We start from the raw sequence: 19411 nt of genomic DNA, 5'->3' as shown, positions 1-19411 counted from the left end.
CTGTATAAGCCCTTCATGAAAACACCCTTCCTAACCCTGACCCCTGACCCTTGACCCATTTCTCTATAAGCCCTTCATGAGAACACCCATCCTAAACCCGAGCCCTGACCCTAAATTCGTCTTTGTATTTTTGCAGCCACTGTATCCAGCAGATATTGGAGGCGGTGCTTCACTGTCACCAGAGTGGTGTGGTTCACCGTGACCTCAAGGTACAACTTGTTTTAATCATATTCATATTCAATGTTTCTACCCTATACTGCACTGCAGCATGTGTCCACCTGTAGGCCTACCCCATACTGCACTGCAGCATGTGTCCAGCTGTAGGCCTACCCCATACTGCACTGCAGAATGTGTCCAGCTGTAGGCCTACCCTATGCTGCACTGCAGCCCATTCTCTCTACTGGTGGGCCCCCCCTTTGGGACGCTGCCATGTAGGTTCACCCGAGGGGATACTTCATAAAGACTTCCGTTTCCATAGGAAAGGGTACCGCTAGGGAACGTCCAGGACATTGAAAGGCACGATTTGGTCACTAGAAGGACACTGTAAGACCCGTTATCGAACGTTGCAGCTCAAGATTGCACGTCGTTATAATTACGGCATTAAGCAACGTGCTGGAGGGCACCTCATCAGTGCCTTCCCATGTGGCGGCATCCAATTAGAAGTCTCCGACGGTTGACCTCTGGAGTCCCCATGGCCCCGAGACGGATTCTGATTATTGCAATCTTCTTTGCTGCTGTCCCTTTACAGCTCTAGTAGCTTACATACAGCAGCTCTCCTTCCAGCTGTACCAGGCCTCTACGGCCATGTGGGGCGCCACCGGTCGGGCACTCGTTGATGATGCGTGAGACCGTCTGGGTAGCCCCACATTGGCAGGTCTCTGAGGGGCTTGATCCTGTCATTTTCTGGAAGGACTGGGTTCTCCCCCAGCTACATGCTAGTGTAGTACTGAAGATGATCATAACATGTGATTTCTATCGTAGCCGGAGAATCTGCTGCTGGCCTCCAAGTCAAAGGGGGCAGCGGTGAAGCTGGCTGACTTCGGCCTGGCCATCGAGGTGGAGGGGGAGCAGCAGGCGTGGTTTGGTAACCCCTGCTTCTTATAAATACTCTACATGTTGTAATAAGTACTCTAACTACACGTTTTAATAAATACTATGCCTACATGATGTAATAAAAATACTTTGGCTACATGTTTTAATAAATACTATGCCTACATGTTTTGATAAATACTCTACACGCTTTAATAAATACTATGTCTTCACGTTGGAATAAATAAAATATTATTTCAGTTATTACATAGCCATACATTGTTATAAATATGTTATATTTTAATAATACCCTATTTTCAAATTTACAAAAATGCTTTTAATAAATACTCTATAAACACGTTGTAATTAACTGCTTTCAGGATCATTAATAATTAACACCTGACACCTTTTTATAAAAACTGTCCATATTTTTATCTTGTTTAACACTGTATGTGTGTGTGTGTGTGTGTGTGTGTGTGTGTGTGTGTGTGTGTGTGTGTGTGTGTGTGTGTGTGTGTGTGTGTGTGTGTGTGTGTGTGTGTGTGTGTGTGTGTGTTACAGGCTTTGCTGGGACCCCTGGGTATCTTTCACCTGAGGTTTTGAGGAAGGATCCTTACGGCAAAGCAGTCGACCTCTGGGCCTGTGGTAAGTTCTATTGGCTCTATTCCATTTATGTTCTTTACATCTTGTTTCCATAGGGTGTAACTCTATACATCTGGTTTCTATAGGGTGGGACTCTTTACGTCTTGTTTCTATAGGGTGTATCTCTCTACGTCTTGTTTCTATCAGGTGTGATTCTATGCTTTTTGTTTCTATGGGGTGTAACTCTATACATGTTGTTTCTATCAGGTGTGATTCTATACATCTTGTTGGTGGGGTACCCACCCTTCTGGGATGAAGATCAACATCGACTCTACCAGCAGATCAAGGCTGGAGCATACGATGTAATGATGTCATAGACCACATGACCTTAATGATGTAATGATGTCATAGACCACATGACCTTAATTTTGTAATGATGTCATAGAACACATTACCTTAATGGTGTAATGGTGTCATAGACCACATGACCTTAATTGTGTAATGATGTCATAGACCACATGATCTTAATTATGTAATGATGTCACATACCACATCACCTTAATGATGTAATGATGTCATAGACCAAAGGACCTTGATGATGTAATGTTGTCACAAACCACATTACCCCAATGATTTCGTAGATCACATGACCTTAACGACGTCATAGATCAAATTACCTCAATGATTCCATAGATGACTTTAATTATGTATTTTTATAGATCTCATGACCTTAATTATGTAATGTTATAGATCACATGACCTAGATGTTCACATGTTGATGATGTTATGCAGGTTTGCAAACCTCTGGGTAAGTAAGTAAGTAGCAAATCATCTTGATTTGCTACATTCTTTCCCAACACAATAATGAATGAGTGTTGTCACCATGCAAGTTGCTCTGTTTAAATATCAACACGTCAAAAAATACATTCAAAGCACAAAGAAGACATTTGAATTGCATCATATATTCATTGGATGTGTAAGACTAAGGGCTAAAATGGATGACTTAAACTTTTAAAGTTCCCCTCGCCGGAGTGGGACACGGTGACTCCAGAGGCCAAAGATCTCATCAACAAGATGCTGACGATCAACCCAGGAAAGCGCATTACTGCTGCAGAGGCCCTGAAGCATCCCTGGATCTCAGTAAGATTAACCCTCCCCCTAACTCAGGATCTCAGTAAGATTAACCCTCACCCTAACCCTGGATCTTAGTAAGACTACCCCTCTCCCTAACCCTCACCCTAACCTGTCAATTTTAGTAAGACCTTCACCCCCTCACTCTAACCCCTCCTAACCCCCTAACCCGTTAAAGCTATCCCATCACTGCTCCAGAAGCCCAGAAACAACCCAGTAAGATCTCAGTAACCCATGTCAAACTATTCCGATTTAGATTCATAATCTAACATTTTTAATAGAGTTGGATTATTCATATCATCCTTTTAGATGAATAATACCAAATCTGAAAGCAGACAAGCTGAAATTTGATTGAACTGCACATTTTACTTTTTTTGCTTCAAATTTGGTTCGACCAATCGGTGCCTGGGTGCAGGTTTCTCTTAGAGGGAACACAAACTCAGCACCACAGTGCACTAGGTGGGAAGAGAAGATAAAACGTCCTGTCCTGTCTGTCACTGACTTTCTAAAACAAAGTGCCTCTAATCCTCCTACGCCGTCTAGACTGGCTACTGTAGAAATACGCATATTAAAATACATTATCCAAATCCCCTTCTGAAAGACACCCACGAAACAGTCAAGAAGGTATAACTCTGCATAATTCAGCTCTCGATTTTTCAGGATCTGTCCCGTTTCCCCCCAGAGGTTCTTACATAACAGAGTAGGATAACATAACAGGGATAACAGTTACCCCAACCTTCACCCCATTACCCCCTTAATCTACCCCTGACCCTGATCCTCACTCAAACTCAAACTCTTCCCCTAACCCTGATAAACCCCAGGAACCTAGCCCTAACCCTAACCCTTACTCTTCTCCTAACCCTAACTCCTCTTCTCACCCTAACTCTTCCCCTAACCCTCACCCCCAAGGATTCCAACACTAAGCCTAACTCTCCCCATGCCTAACACCCCATGATTCTACCCTAACTATTCCCTTAACTCTTCTCCTACCCTAACTCGTCTCCTAACCCTCACCCTAACTCATCCCCTAAACCTCCCGCTTCTCCTCACCCTAACCCTAACTCGTCCCCTAACCCTAACTCCTCCCTTAACCCTAACCCTAACTCTTCCCCTAACCCTAACCCCTCCCCTAACCCTAACCCTAACTCTCCCCCTCTCCCTACCCCCCAGACTCCTAACATTGTCCCTCTCTCCTCCAGCACCGCTCCACAGTGGCTTCCTGCATGCACCGACAAGAGACTGTGGAGTGTTTGAAGAAATTCAACGCCAGGAGAAAGCTCAAGGTAAGCTTGAGCTTCAGCGTACCATTAGCTGGGTGGCCGGGGGAATGAGCCAGCCATCAAGCTGGATGAAGAATTAAAACATCAATAAATAAAGACACGACTGGATTGCTGTCTCCTGTGTTCCCCGGAAGGTAAAGGGGATATGATGCCATTAACGGGCAATCAAAGGAATCACGCCGTTCCTTTGAATAAAACTAAGTATTTCTCTGGGTTTGAACAATGATGGAACCATTTCTGTCAATGTTAGTACACAACTCAACGTAAGATGTAACATAGGTGGCTTTGTTGTTAGCTATTTGAATGTGGAAATGTTGCGTATAATACCTTTAACCTATCAACTAACCCATTATAATTGACCCTACTTGGCTAAATAGCCAAGCAGGTGTCTTAAGACTGTTGGACACTTATTAGCATGTTCCCATGTGCATGGCTGTGTGTGACAGACACAGCCAAACCACTAAGAGCCTGGCTCATGATCAGGGCCGCTGCTGGCCGTTTTGGTGCCCTACGCGGGGGGGGGGGGGGGGGGGGGGGAACCCCTTTTTATATATTAGGTAAAAACATCTAATTTGCCGAAATTGAGTGATAGGTTATATAATTAAGAACAAACAACGGTGTGCCTCTTCATAACTAATTTACATATTTTTTTAATTCAATAATGTATTATTTTTTATTTTTTTTACAAACCTTAATTTTTGGCGCCCCCTCAGGTACTTGGTGCCCTGCGTACTCTGCGTATAGAGAGCGGCGGGCCGGCTCATGATGCCACAGTTAGACTACAATTTTGAACAATGTGCCGTTGATGGCGTTACCTTTCAGCGAATCCCTCTGTTATACCAACCTCCTTGCTGGGAAAGAGTAAAGGGAAATAGTTTATTAAGATGAACGCTTCCAAAGCAAAGGGGATTCAGACCGCCCACCAACCCTTATCTGTACTTATTTTTTGATTAGTAACATCAGGCTGTGTTGCAGGAATGATAACTGGTAACTTTGTTTTTCTGACTTTAGGGAGCCATACTAACCACAATGTTGGCCACCAGGAATTTCTCAGGTAAGAGAACCGCTTTGACCACTAACCCCAACCCTTATCAACTTATGACCCCAGCACTTATCACCATATGACCCCAAGATCCACCACCGTATGACCTCAACATCTATCACCTCATGACTAACCCCAGCCCTGCATAGTGTAGGGCTATAGTCTGCCTGCGGTCAATAGTTGACTATGTTGTTTCATTGTGTCCATAGTAGATTAGTTCCAGAGGCCGAGTTAGTTATTAACTCAACTAGGCAGTTAGTGTGTGTGTGTGTGTGTGTGTGTGTGTGTGTGTGTGTGTGTGTGTGTGTGTGCGTGTGCGTGTGCGTGTGTGTGTGTGTGTGTGTGTGCATCTGTCACACACACACACACACACACACACACACACACACACACACACACACACACACACACACAAAAGTAGGGGTCAGTCCCCTTAATGGAAACTTAATACCGGACACACAGACACACACCGTATCTATTGATAGCTGTAGCTAGGAGGAACCACTGGGGAGGGGAGGGCAGAGAGAGAGAGAGGGGTTGACAGAGAGACAGAGGGAGAGCAGAAGAGAGGGCAGGAATGTGCTCTCTCTCTTTCCAGATCTCTGACCAGGGGGCCAGACCTTCTCCGGTCGCTGAGTCTGGAGACACGAGCGTGAAGAAAATAAGGAAAAACTGCCTCCAAAACCAAATCCAGAATTTGAGGACATTTAGAATGACCCCCACCCCCCCCCCCCCCCCCCCCCATCCCTGCTGTTGTAGTGAGCTAGTCGGGGAATAGAACCACCACACACACAGGCTCCTTCTGAGGGGTGCCTTGCTCAAGAGCTATGGTAACTCACCTCTTCTCCTCTCTTCTCCTCCCTTCGGTTCCTTTCTCTCTCACTCTTCTACTCCTCCTCTTCCTCATTCTCCTCCCTCGCTCAGGAGGGAAGAGCGGGGCCAACAAGAAGACTGACGGCGTCAAGGTAAGAGGCTTCTGTGTTCTATATTCCATTTTATGTTGGATTCTATATTCTATTCTATATTCTATTCTGTGTTACATTCTTTATTCCTTATTACAAAGAAAGAGTCTTCTATATTCTATACTATATTCTGTCGTATATAACATATTAGATATTTGATATAAATATACATTTGAAATAGATAGAAATCTGAAAGAAATTAGATATAGGTGTTTTTAAGATTTTATATAAGGGTTAGGGTTAGGGTTAGGGTTATATGTATTATGAACCTTAATTGATCCTAGTTGTTGTCTTTCATGGTCTCAGGAATCATCAGAAAGCACCAACACAACCATAGAGGATGAAGACACACGAGGTACACACACACACACACACAGACACACACACACACACACACACACACACACACACACACACACACACACACACACACACACACACACACACACACACACACACACACACACACACACACACATGCACAGAGAATCAAAGCTAGCTATCTTTTTTATGCTACCTCAGTTAATTAAAAGTAACATAAAAGGAAAATATAAAGTTATGATTGTTGTTATAATATATGCACATGCCGTGACCATGACCTAAACTGAGCAAATCTGAGGTTCATTGAAAGGTATTTTAGTAAATAAAGCATGAAATAAAACCAATGCCAAGGACCTTTGATGAAATAATCCGAAATAAAACTATGAAATAAACTAAATGTAGATCCACCTATCACTAACATATTAACCTACAGCGTTTAGGGTTATATGTATCAAACTATACTGGGGAAAATCACATTAATCGTACAATTGACTCATGTTGTTTTTGTCTGCTCCTGCAGTGAGGAAACAAGATATAATCAAAGTGACTGAACAGCTCATCGAGGCAATAAGCAACGGAGACTTTGAGGGCTACACGTAAGGCTCCTCCATTATCTCTAACCCTAACTACATAACCATCATCTTTCACCCTACCCCTAACCCATATCTCACCCATCTCTAACCCTAACTACACAACCGTCATATATCAACCCTAACCCATCTCTAACCCTAAATACACAACCATCCCTCACCCGGACACATCTCTCAGCCTAACCCTTCTGTAACCCGTCAATAACCTTAACTACACAACCGTCATACATCACCCAAACCCATCTCTCCCCCTAACTACACAACCATCGTCATTCACCGTAAAACTAATCCATCTCTCCCCCTAACCCATCTATAACCTTAACTACCCAACCCATATCTCTCCCCCTAACCCGTCTATAACCTTACCCACACAACCCATATCTCTCCCCCTAACCCGTCTATAACCTTACCCACACAACCCATATCTCTCCCCCTAACCCGTCTATAACCTTACCCACACAACCCATATCTCTCCCCCTAACCCGTCTATAACCTTACCCACACAACCCATATCTCTCCCCCTAACCCATCTATAACCTTAACTACCCAACCCATATCTCTCCCCCTAACCCATCTCCCCCAACCGCACCACCATTACTCCTGAGCCCTCACCTGTTGTCCGTCCCTCTGTTCCTGGATCTCTCAGGAAAATGTGTGATCCAGCGGTGACGGCGTTTGAGCCTGAGGCGCTGGGGAACCTGGTGGAAGGTCTAGACTTCCATCGCTTCTACTTTGAGAACCGTGAGTACAAAAAATGTATTATATATACGCTACCGTTCAAAAGTTTGGTGTCACTTAGAAATGTCCTTATTTTTTAAATAAAAGCCCTGTTTTTTTCAATGAAGATAACATTCAATTAATCAGAAATACACTCTAGATATTGTTAATGTGGTGAATGACTATTATAGCTGGAAACTGCAGATTTTTAATGAATTTCTACATAGGTGTACAGAGGCCCATTTCCAGCAACCATCACTCCTTTTTTATTCTAATGGTACATTGTTTAGCTTATCGTTTTAAAAAGCGTATCGATGATTAAAGACCCTTGTGTTGTTATGTGAGCACAGCTGAAAACTGTTGAATAGAAGTGTGAGTTTTCATGGAAAAATGAGGTTCAAATATTTTGACACTGTCCTTTTGGTTACCCCCAGCCAACAGTATGTCTTTGTGTCTCTCTGTCCATCTTTGAGTCTGCCTCCCTCCCTGTCTGTCTGTCTGTCCGTCTGTCCGTCTGTCTGTCTGTCTGTCTGTCTGTCTGTCTGTCTGTCTGTCTGTCCGTCTGTCCGTCTGTCCGTCTGCTGTCTGTCTGTCTGTCTGTCTGTCTGTCTGTCTGTCTGTCTGTCTGTCTGTCTGTCTGTCTGTCTGTCTGTCTGTCTGTCTGTCTGTCTGTCCGTCTTTCTGTCTGTCTGTCTGTCTGTCTGTCTGTCTGTCTGTCTGTCTGTCTGTCTGTCTGTCTGTCTGTCTGTCTGTAAGCAGTGTGGTCTAGGAACAGTAAGCCGGTCCACACCACTATCCTCAACCCCCATATCCACCTGCTGGGGGAGGAGGCGGCCTGCATCGCCTACATCAGGGTCACTCAGTACATCGACCCCAACGGAACCCCCAGGACCGCCCAATCAGAGGAGAGCAGGGTGTGGCATCGTAGGGACGGGAAGTGGCAGATCGTCCATTTTCACCGCTCAGGGTCGGCCTCCACGCTCAGCAAGTAAGAGAGCCTAACCTACTAACGCTTTAAACCCTAACCTACAGAGCCTTTAAATCAGAACCTACTACGACTTTAAACCCTAATATACTAAGACTTTAAACGCTAACCAAGTGAGACCTTAAACCCTAACCTGCTAAGACTTTAAATCATAACCTACTAACACTTTAAACCCTAATATACTAAGACTTTAACCATAACCTTCTAAGACTTTAAACGCTAATATACCAAGACCTAAACCCTAACAAGACTTTAAGGCCCAATCCCATTTCTGCCCCTTACCCCTTACCCTTACCCCTCCCCCTTGTTTTGAATGGGTAAGGGGAAGGGGTAAGGGGTAGAAATGGGATTGGTCCTAAAGCTCAATCCCATTTCTACCCCTTACCCCTTCCCCTTGTTTTGAAGGGGTAAGGGGAAGGGGGGAGGGGTAGAAATGGGATTGTCCTAAAGCTCAATCCCATTTCTACCCCTTACCCCTTCCCCTTGTTTTGAAGGGGTAAGGGGAAGGGGGGAGGGGTAAGGGGTAGAAATGGGATTGGGCCTAAACCCTAACTGTCCTGAGACCCTAACCGTGCATGACTTGAAACCATCACCCGCCTAGAGTTTAAACCCGAACATACTAAGAGTTGAACCATGTTGTTCTTGTACCTTCTCCTCCAGTTAGCTGATCTTCACAAGGAGCTTCGACGGATCTGACCGAGACTGACAGCATGTTGATGAAGCCAGTTGTCTTTGGGAAGAAGTACCAAAACTAACCAATCAAATGATGAGGCTGCCCCTCTCCACCTGCTCTGCGGCCTCTGGTTGGACGGTTGTTGGGAGTTAGCTTCAGTATTGACCAATCAATCATGCCAGTACAAGACAGAAGATTACACCATCTGTACAACAAATGTGTCACCTGTAGACCACAACATACTACACATGTAGACCGCAACATAGTAGACATGTTCACCACAGAATGTTACACATGTGCACCACAGAATATAAAGGTTTGGAAATGGTTCATTTTACGGTAAATGTGTTTACCGTCAGGTTTGTTCCAGAGTAATCAAACTTCTAATGGCTGCTTTCATTTAGTCCTTCCTCTCACTGTTCTTCCACTCATCCTAGGTCTTCCCATTTTATCAACACCTTCAAACCAAGCAGTACTAGGCACCACTCTCCCAAGTACAACTACTACTACTTCTACTACTGAGTACCACTAGGGCACCCCTCTACCAAGTACTACTGCAAAGTCTACTGATCTATCTATCTAGCTATCAATCTAGAACTTGACCTATCACTCGAGTTATCTATCTATCTATCTATCTATCTATCTATCTATCTATCTATCTATCTATCTATCTATCTATCTATCTATCTATCTATCTATCTATCTATCTATCTATCTATCTATCTATCTATCTATCTATCGATCTATCTATCTATCTATCAACCTATCTATCTATCAACCTATCTATCTATCAACCTATCTCTTTCTCTCTCCCTCTGTCTCTCTTTCTTTATCTATTTAACTAGCTGTTTATCTCTCTGTCTCTCTCACTTCCTCTTTATCTATCTAGTATCTATCCATCAATCTTTCTCTGTCTTTCTTTCTTTCTTTCTTTCTTTCTCTCTCTCTCTCTCTCTCTCTCTCTCTCTCTCTCTCTCTCTCTCTCTCTCTCTCTCTCTCTCTCTCTCTCTTTCTCTTTCTCTCACTCTCTGTCTCTCTGTCTCTCTATCTCTGTCTCTCTCCTTATCTGCTATCTTTCCATTTATCTATCTATCTAACGATGGCTCATATCAGTTGAACCGAACGTTATGAGCATGTCAAGCTCATTAACGTAGTGTGTGTGTTTGCGTGTCTAGTTGAAGTGTGAGTGTGTTTTGGATTTTACGTATTGAGCTAGTTTTGACGTGTTTTAGTGAATCCAGGATTAATTTATTGTGAAACTGGTTTGTGAGTTCCGCCTCGTGGCTCCATATCTATTTACTAGGGTTAGGGTTAGATATAGGGTTTGATTTGGGGTATTTCTAACCCTAACCCATATCTATTTACTCTTCCTCTGGAAATGTACTTGTTTTGTTTCAAGTGACTTGACCTTATCCTTTGGTTTAATGCATGCTTGAATGGGAATTTGTGTTTTGATATGGTTGCTGTGACAATTTAAAGTTTACACTGCTTTTGTTGCTGATGAGTTAGCATGTTTCAATCAAAACAAGTGTTTTAGTCACAAAGTAGAACATTTTGAAGGTGCACTTGGTGATTTAGAGCTATAGTACCTGTAGGTTTATAAAAAAGGTATTGGTTTTCTACCTTTGCCAGAATATTTTCCATGATGATGAATGTATATCTACATCTAAACGCGATATTAATTAATTTGACCTATATTGCTTTTCTATGTGAACACTTTTAATGTTCAGTGAAATGCTCTAGGACGGGTGTTACCTCAAATAAACATGACATTGATTGTATCAAGCCGCTAGGGTGAATACACGTTTACTCTAACCTATAGGTCAAGGTTATACCTAAATCCAGGTTACAGGAATATGGTCATCGTTTTTTAGGGAAATGTATTTAATCTACAAACTGTGTTAAATCATGGAAGAGAAATTATCTGGATCAGGGTTTAAACCTGTTTGCCAACTCCTACCCTAACATAACCATATATTTATTTAATACTTTAGTAAATATATTAAATTCAGACAAATAAACGTATACTTCTCACATACAGGCAATAATTCAACACTTTAACACTCATTTTTAGAATAGAGGATCCTTTTAAATTATTAAACTTGCATAAATTACAACAATTTGATACTTATATAGTATAGTAAAATGATGTCAACCATAGAAAGAATTACTAAGAGGCTTTTTTTTCATCATCTGTTATAATCTGTAATTTTATAGATTAGATTAGAGATTAATTAGATTATAACATGTTTAAGGGTTATCTACAACTATCTATCTGTTACCTTTAAAGGTTAAATATATGGTGTCATTCTTAATGACTGAGGCAATTTACTCTGGTTGAATGTTGTTACATGATGAATATTAATATTCTGATGCTCTGCTACATTGTTTTATAAATATGTGTAAAACTGTCTGTTACAAAGAGAATGCCAATGACACAAATGAGGTCTTTATAAAGTTGTACACCACTATTAAGACGATGCTAAACTTAATTCCAGCTTGATTTAATGGTGCATGCCACGTCAGTTCCATGCTTCAAGTGATGTTTGTTGATATCTCCTTATAAAGCCATGCTGTAGTGTAGTGCTTTCATGGCAGATTATCAGATACATTCTGAATAAACCATCCCAATAAAGGTACTGTGCACTTCTGACGTATGTCTGTTTCTTCAGTTTTCACTCAAATGTAAATGTATTATTCAACATGCATGTCAAATGGAACATTTAATAAATGATCTATAGTATACCAATTATCTATATGAACATGATACATTATATAAACCCGTTCCAGTTAGACTATGTGCTATAACTGATTCTATTGAATCACAAAATGTCTCCCTCTAGAGAGTTATGGAACAACCGTTTAGGGTCCAAAATGGTCGAGATTCTATGGGAAATAAATCGATTTCCCTCAGGGATGAGGGATATTTATTGATTATCTTATCTGAAAGAAAATAGATATCCAATATATCTAATAACTTAACAATGTTTGGAGGACTAGTTATTGTAAATTGAACCCTACGTTGCATCTTTAATTCCATGCTATATATATATATATATATATATATATATATATATATATATATATATATATATATATATATATATATATATATATATAATTTTTACTTCATTCATTTCTATTTTATTGTTATCCCTGTACCTTTCTGGCATATGATGTAAATTAATAAAAAATAGGCCTATGTATAATATAGAATGTGTATATCATATATCTATATCTATCTATCTTTCTATGTAGGCTATATAAGTATGCACACACGCGCACGCACGCAGACAGTCAGGCAGGCAGGCCGGCCGGCCGGCCGGCACGCACGCACACACGCACGCACGCACGCACGCACGCACGCACACACACACACACACACACACACACACACACACACACACACACACACACACACACACACACACACACACACACACACACACACACACTATACTATATTGTTTCATGTATATTATATACTGTATGAATATAGTTTGTGTTTTAGACGTGTTTTACACCTTAGATATTTTATTTTTGTATATATTGTATTCCAATTATATATTAAATACATTGAATTTTATTTAATTGTATTAACATAATATGGCAGAAAGGTACAAGGACAACAATAAAATCACAACAACGTTGATCTATTCAACAGAATAATGCATTATGACCATCCTGACCGCGTATGCGCTGGATACGAAGTGACGACACAATTTCCGCGTCGGAACGGTTGAACTTTGCCACCGGTAGCGGAAGTTCTTTCCTTTCCTGTTTCTGCTTCGAAGAGACACACCAAGGTATAGAACCCGCACTTTGATATCCGTTTAAAATCTTAATATTAGGTAACCATCCGAACATATCAATGTGTTAACTTCAATTTGTACATGTATTGTTTCACATAAATGCCTTTATTTTATTCCCACACGATCTCGGAAGTGTTTGTTTTGTGCGTGTGTTGGCTAACCCTAACCGTGAATCGACGCGTCGGTGTTTCCTCCGTTACTCTGTTACTGTGTAGGAGACGACACGATTTAAATATTAACATTTCATTTAAATAAGGCTCGGAAAACGTATATCATGTCGAAATTGTGTAGGTCTGGACCAATGCATACGACTCTGGCTTAACTTGATGCTAATGGCGGCTAAGCTTCATTCAGCCTATAATCAGGAGCTACACGCTGTAACGTAGTGGATATGAAACGGGGCTATATGAAATATGGTTTAAGTACTGCTACTATGTCACACTGCTGCTTTTATTAAGGGTAGTTGGATCATACATAGCACTTGTGTACCTAAGGTCATGACTGATGACTATTGCTGGATATTAGCAGATGGGCTGCTTTTGACCAACCGTGCTTTTTTTCAAAGTGCTTTATCGTATTAGAATGCAGCATCTGTCGCCCCCTTTATTGCCCATCCTGGACTTGTGTCCTTGATGTTTAAACACAGGGGGTAAAGTATCTCTCCCCTAAACCTGTGGTGGAGGCTCAAGCCCTCGCTTCGGATCCTGTCGGGAGAAACAAGCCACCGTCTAGTAGTACATGCAGTTGGATGTAGTTTTATTAATGGTAGTTGGATCATACATAGCACTTGTGTACCTAAGGTCATGACTGATGACTATTGCTGGATATTAGCAGATGGGCTGCTTTGACCAACCGTTAGATATCAACTTCAAACTAGTTGTTTCAAACGTTTATATTGTCCAGTATTGAAAATATAAGTTATCAGATTTAATGATGCCAAACTCGCACCCAATGGATAGCATGGATCATCCTTCAGGTATTGGCATGCCTTTTTTAGGTTTCACTCAAATCCACCTGTATGGGCAGATTTCTGACAATAATTTGGCCTAGCATTCAATCACTTTAAGAAGACTTCCATAGAAAGTTGTTCATAAAAGAGCTCTTCATTAAACACTCCATTAGATTTGGAGGGAATTGTGAATATGGTCGCTATACACTACCTTAATGCTGATGCTAGCATCCTTGGTCAGATTTCTCCACTAAGGATGTGTTGATGTATTCTGTGAAGTTGCATCTTAAAAAATAATCGTGGCTCTATGCTTTTATGTGCAAGTAGTTGTATTGTTTATTATCAAACGCTGGCTAAGGTACCCGACAGAGCAGTGTAAGCATGCTGCATCTGGGAATGAATTGGATCCGACTTTGAAAGCTTTTTGCATCATACAGGAATGTTTTGCATGAGTAAAGTTAAGCCAAAGAAGCCTTCTGTGTTTCCAGTCACCTCTAGATGTGCCGATTGTTATCGAAGGCTCCATCTTGCTGCACACCAGACCATGGCCCTACGCTAGACCCTAACCCTGTCCTGCTTTCTCTCTCTCTCCAGACTATGGCTCCCCGTAAAGGCAAGGAAAAGAAGGAGGAACAGGTGATCAGCCTCGGACCCCAGGTGGCAGAAGGAGAAAATGTCTTCGGTGTTTGTCACATCTTCGCTTCTTTCAACGACACTTTTGTCCACGTCACCGATCTCTCCGGAAAGTAAGTCATCCTCCTTAAGGTTATCTTTAAAACGTCTTCTCTGGGATCCCCTACCCCAGTGTGTCTAACTTGTTTGTCATGCGCGGGTTTCCAGGGAGACGATCTGCCGAGTGACCGGCGGTATGAAGGTGAAGGCAGACAGAGATGAGTCTTCCCCATACGCCGCCATGTTGGCCGCACAGGACGTCGCTCAGCGCTGCAAGGAGCTCGGCATCACCGCCCTGCACATCAAGCTCAGAGCCACCGGAGGAAACAGGTAGGACATGAACTGAGACTAGGACTGAAAGCCGGCTGCGGCACGGTTTTGCTGTACTACAAACCGGGTGGGACATGGTTATACAGAGCTGCAAACCAGATGGTCTAACCAACCCTTTTTGTAAACTATTCTCTAATGGTTTGCCCTCGTTAGTAAAACTACCTTGTTTTGAAAGTGCTTTATCGTATTAGAATGCAGCATCTTTCGCCCCCTTTATTGCCCATCCTGGACCTGTGTCCTTGATGTTTAAACACAGGGGGTAAAGTATCTCTCCCCTAAACCTGTGGTGGAGGCTCAAGCCCTCGCTTCGGATCCTGTCGGGAGAAACAAGCCACCGTCTAGTAGTACATGCAGTTGGATGTAGTTGATGGCATTGGCATGTGTTGAACAAATGCAACATTATTTTCATATTTTTCCACATCGATGACTGTTATAAAGGGATGTTTGTGACTTATTGGGCTACTATCCCTAAAATAAGTGATTACTTACTAAAGGGTGGTTACTTGTGACTTAATCAATAACTCTGTGCACTTAAACAATTTGTAGACCTACTTATTCAAAACATAGGACGTGTTTTACCAGTGTTCATAATGCCTGTTCTGACGGGGAAAGCTTGATGCCCAAGGAAAGGCTGGTCCACGACCTATTGGAACAGCGCTCCAGTTAAGGAGCTACTCGCTGGTCCAGTTGCCCTGGCATCCTAGTACACTTTGAACACTAACCCTTCTATTGATGGACTCTGTCTGTAGCTGGGGGGTGTGAGTGTATCTTCAGCTGGGTCGTACAACCGCTCACCCTAACAGAATATTCCTGAGATGCGATCAGGGGGAGGGAACCGACTTTAGTATACACAAACAGGAGAGACCCTAACTTCGGTTTTGTTTCCAGGACCAAGACCCCCGGCCCTGGCGCTCAGTCCGCTCTGAGGGCTCTGGCTCGCTCTGGGATGAAGATCGGCCGTATTGGTACGTAGCACCTGATCCACGACACGTTGGACGCCGTCCATACCGCTTCTAAACCACAATAAACACCCATTATCCACCTCTAAACCACATCACACACACCACCTCTGCACATTTGTCTTGCCCCTCTACTAGATGTATTTTGGTCCCGGTACTGTATGTTGTGTTCCTCTATTGGATGCATTCCAGTCGCAGTACTAATATAAATGTTTCTTCTCCACAGAGGATGTGACCCCAATCCCATCTGACTCTACCCGCAGAAAGGGAGGTCGCCGTGGTCGGCGTCTGTAGGATGATCTTTCTTTCAATAAAATGTTCGATTCCAACCTCATTGGTCCTTTTCCTTTTATTTACATTTCAAGGACAACTGTTAAGACCAACATATTAACGCAGGAATAGACTTCCACTTCGTTCCAATGTACCGTGGCGACCAGGAATGTAATAGTAGTATGGTTGGTCTTTACAATGTTTTGTATGGGACTCTTGCGGTTCACTGTCAACCAACTGTACTGACTGAACATTGATTCTGAAAGAGCAAAGTGTTATTTGTGCAAAGTCCAGAAGTAATTCTCACAAAAACTGGTACTTGAATGTTTTGGTGAAGCCAGGACAGATTGGGTCCTTTTTTATACCATTGCTACACTTGTATGATGGCTGTTAGTTAAGGTATAGGTGCATGAAGTTAAAATATTGTATTTTATTATATATTTGTGTAGAATATGGTGTGCAAGATTATATTGCAGGGGTGATACATAGTCAAAGTCAGCTTTATTGTCAACACTTCACATGTGAGGGAATCGAAAAAACGTTTCCCCCTATCCCGCGTTGTACATATAAAAAGTGCACAGGCACAAACACAAAAAAAAAAAAAACAGCCACCAGGTGGGAGTTTGACTAGCCTTTACAAGCTGTTTGAAAATCTGTTTGCCTGTGTTTCAGTGTCACAATTGAGTGCACTTGGATTGTAGGCTCGATAGATCAGTCATACATCTAGGGGGACACTCCACCTGTGTCACTAAAACAATGGAAAAGCAAGATTTTCAAACCGCTAGTGTTCCTTTTATTCAGTTTGTGACAATCATGTTGATGAATATAGTCCTAGGGTCAACTAACGTGTAGCCTTAATGCCCTCATTCTATATTGTAAACTGGTTTAATATTTCACGTCGGTTTACACTAAATTGTAAAGCAAATTATGGGCTGTATAGATGCTAAACATCTGTCTTAGTTATCTTTTCTGTGCCCGAAAGGGGTTATGGATCCCATCACTGGCACACGCTAGTGAAGGTGAATAGAAAACATGTGGGTGGTTTTCAGGGAGGAAAGTAGGCCTATAGGATCACGCGAACAGAAGGGAGGAAGAGCAATGTTGTGATGGCACGTACATGGGAGAGGTTACGCTGTGGCTAGGGCGAAGGAAAAGCTTGATGAGTTGCAGTAGCTGAGGTGAAATGTTTGTTTTCCGCTCACGTTTTCTGCTTTTATTGCCATGGGCCCCCCCTCTGCCTTGGGCCCCCCCAGGACTGCCTCACTTTCCCCCGCAGTCCGTCGGCCCTGTGTGGGAGTGTGTGAATGATGGCTGGTTTGAGCAGCCTCAGTCGGATTGGGCTGTTGCAAATTGAGTAATCAGTGTGTAAAGGTTACACCAGGATCATTATCAAACTTTCTGGTTTATTACAATAAACCAGATTGTTAAACACAGCACTCTGCGCCTTTGTCTGGAGGGGCCCAAAAGAAGTGGGGTCACTTAGGTGGAGTGTGGAAGCCAACGAGGTGGATCGTGGAAGCAACTAGGTGGAGTGTGGAAGCCAATGGAGCGGCATGTAGCTTTTTCCTTCACTACAGATTGATAAATTAAGAAGCAACCCATTAATGTAATCCCGATGGGATGCATATACACATTCTAAGTACATCCAATGTGCACGCGCGCACACACACACACACACACACACACACACACACACACACACACACACACACACACACACACACACACACACACACACACACACACACACTTATATAAAATGATCAAATGCATGATGCTGGGTACTTAAACAAATTCTTTGAAAAATACCTTTATAATTTTTACTTTTTATGCTAGAATCCATATATTTTGTGTTTAATTACATGACAATACATGATTCGAGTCTATCTAGTGAGCAAAAAGGAGGCAGAATAGAAACAGGGCAAGGTTATGCGTGGAACTTTCAGTTGATTTGACAATTAATATAAGAAGGTACAGGGAAACTAAATGAGTGGTGTTTGTTGCAAGTGAAGGTGCATAGAAGAATACACGGAGTCGGGCTGTGTCTCTTAGTAACATGTATTGAACGAGTTGGCACATAACAGGACTGACGCGTGTTGACTGCCCGAGTCCATACACACACAAGCCCACTAGGGGGAGTTGTCGGCTTGCATAACACTACCCTACAACAGTGTTCTGGAGGGGAGTCATGTTCTATAGTCAAAAGAAAGGAAGACAGACGAACATAAAGTAAACACTGCAACTCAACGAATGCGAGAGACAATGGTTATTTTTATTTTCAAATAATTTGAACAGTGTTTTACAATCAGAATCATGTTCCAGCCTGATTTAATGTAAACAAATTGTAATGATATTGAATGAATAATTTGGGCATTCTGTTCAATCAAGACATGTTATCTTAAGGAGGAGATTTTATTTATTTGTTTGTTTTAATCAACAACCAGCTAACAAAGGATGTACAATACAACACAATATCCTCATTTCAGTTTGTGATTGTTTTATTCTTGTGAATATTTCTTTGAGACATTCCTGAGTATGTAAAACATAAATGAGTCGGTTCAACGCTGGAGGAAGGACAGCAGCAAGAGACATTAATCATGCTGACATTTGGAAGTATTTTAGCATGTAATGTGAAAGCGATTAGAACAGGTTAGTAATAAATGGCCACCAACATAATTTGAGTACTGCAGGTTTTAAAAGTCTTAATTCTATCCAGGGTTTGGGCTATCTTTAACAAAGCTGTGGCAATGCACATGTAAGTGATCAAGATAAACAGCAATGGAACCCGAAGAATAACAGTTGCAAACAAGTTGGCAAGTGTATTATCAGCCTGAATGTTATTGCATGCAATTCAACAAAGCTGCCCATGGACACATAAATATCTGATATCAACAACGATAAGCTCATTTAAGATCCCATTTAAACTTTTTGTCACATAGATCACAAAAAAATACATTTTATTAATTCATCCAAATTAAATGGGTTGAGCTATTATTCTTCAGTTAGAAGGTTTTCATACCAAAAATTCACTGGTTATTGTGCAGACTACTATTACAAATGTTTTGCCTAACAAAAAATGTACAAATGAAATATCACATATTGATAAT

The 19411-nt window shown here is 41.9% G+C and overlaps 2 protein-coding genes and 2 non-coding genes across 5 annotated transcripts in view; all 4 read left to right on the top strand.

Moving 5' to 3' along the window:
* Positions 1–11965, top strand: part of camk2a (calcium/calmodulin-dependent protein kinase II alpha) — a 19130-nt gene extending 7165 nt beyond the window's left edge. Inside the window, exons 6-18 of one of the 2 annotated variants that reach the window (XM_030361955.1) lie at positions 137–209; positions 982–1084; positions 1591–1674; positions 1879–1973; positions 2629–2751; positions 3942–4025; positions 5034–5076; positions 5989–6029; positions 6333–6381; positions 6868–6943; positions 7584–7678; positions 8411–8642; positions 9300–11965. In XM_030361955.1, coding sequence (XP_030217815.1) covers positions 137–209; positions 982–1084; positions 1591–1674; positions 1879–1973; positions 2629–2751; positions 3942–4025; positions 5034–5076; positions 5989–6029; positions 6333–6381; positions 6868–6943; positions 7584–7678; positions 8411–8642; positions 9300–9303 — 1102 coding nt within the window. In that variant the 3' untranslated portion in view covers positions 9304–11965. The remainder of the gene's footprint in view (positions 1–136; positions 210–981; positions 1085–1590; positions 1675–1878; positions 1974–2628; positions 2752–3941; positions 4026–5033; positions 5077–5988; positions 6030–6332; positions 6382–6867; positions 6944–7583; positions 7679–8410; positions 8643–9299) is intronic. The other variant, XM_030361956.1, reaches the window with a different exon arrangement.
* A 1053-nt stretch (positions 11966–13018) lies between these two features.
* On the top strand, positions 13019–16368 carry rps14 (ribosomal protein S14). The gene is made up of 5 exons (XM_030362004.1): positions 13019–13118; positions 14668–14819; positions 14914–15075; positions 15964–16040; positions 16261–16368. The coding sequence occupies exons 2-5, from the start codon at positions 14671–14673 to the stop codon at positions 16326–16328; spliced, it is 456 nt and encodes a 151-aa protein (XP_030217864.1). The 5' UTR covers positions 13019–13118; positions 14668–14670; the 3' UTR covers positions 16329–16368.
* LOC115548048 (small nucleolar RNA SNORA26) lies at positions 13748–13846 on the top strand. The gene has a single exon (XR_003977486.1). It is a non-coding gene; the product is annotated as a small nucleolar RNA SNORA26 (small nucleolar RNA).
* Positions 15309–15407, top strand: LOC115548049 (small nucleolar RNA SNORA26). Its single transcript, XR_003977487.1, has one exon. It is a non-coding gene; the product is annotated as a small nucleolar RNA SNORA26 (small nucleolar RNA).
* Positions 16369–19411: the final 3043 nt, after the last annotated feature.

The sequence above is a fragment of the Gadus morhua genome, chromosome 7 (assembly GCF_902167405.1).
Source record: "Gadus morhua chromosome 7, gadMor3.0, whole genome shotgun sequence".
Taxonomy (NCBI): domain Eukaryota; kingdom Metazoa; phylum Chordata; class Actinopteri; order Gadiformes; family Gadidae; genus Gadus; species Gadus morhua.
This window is presented reverse-complemented; position numbering and strand designations above follow the sequence as displayed.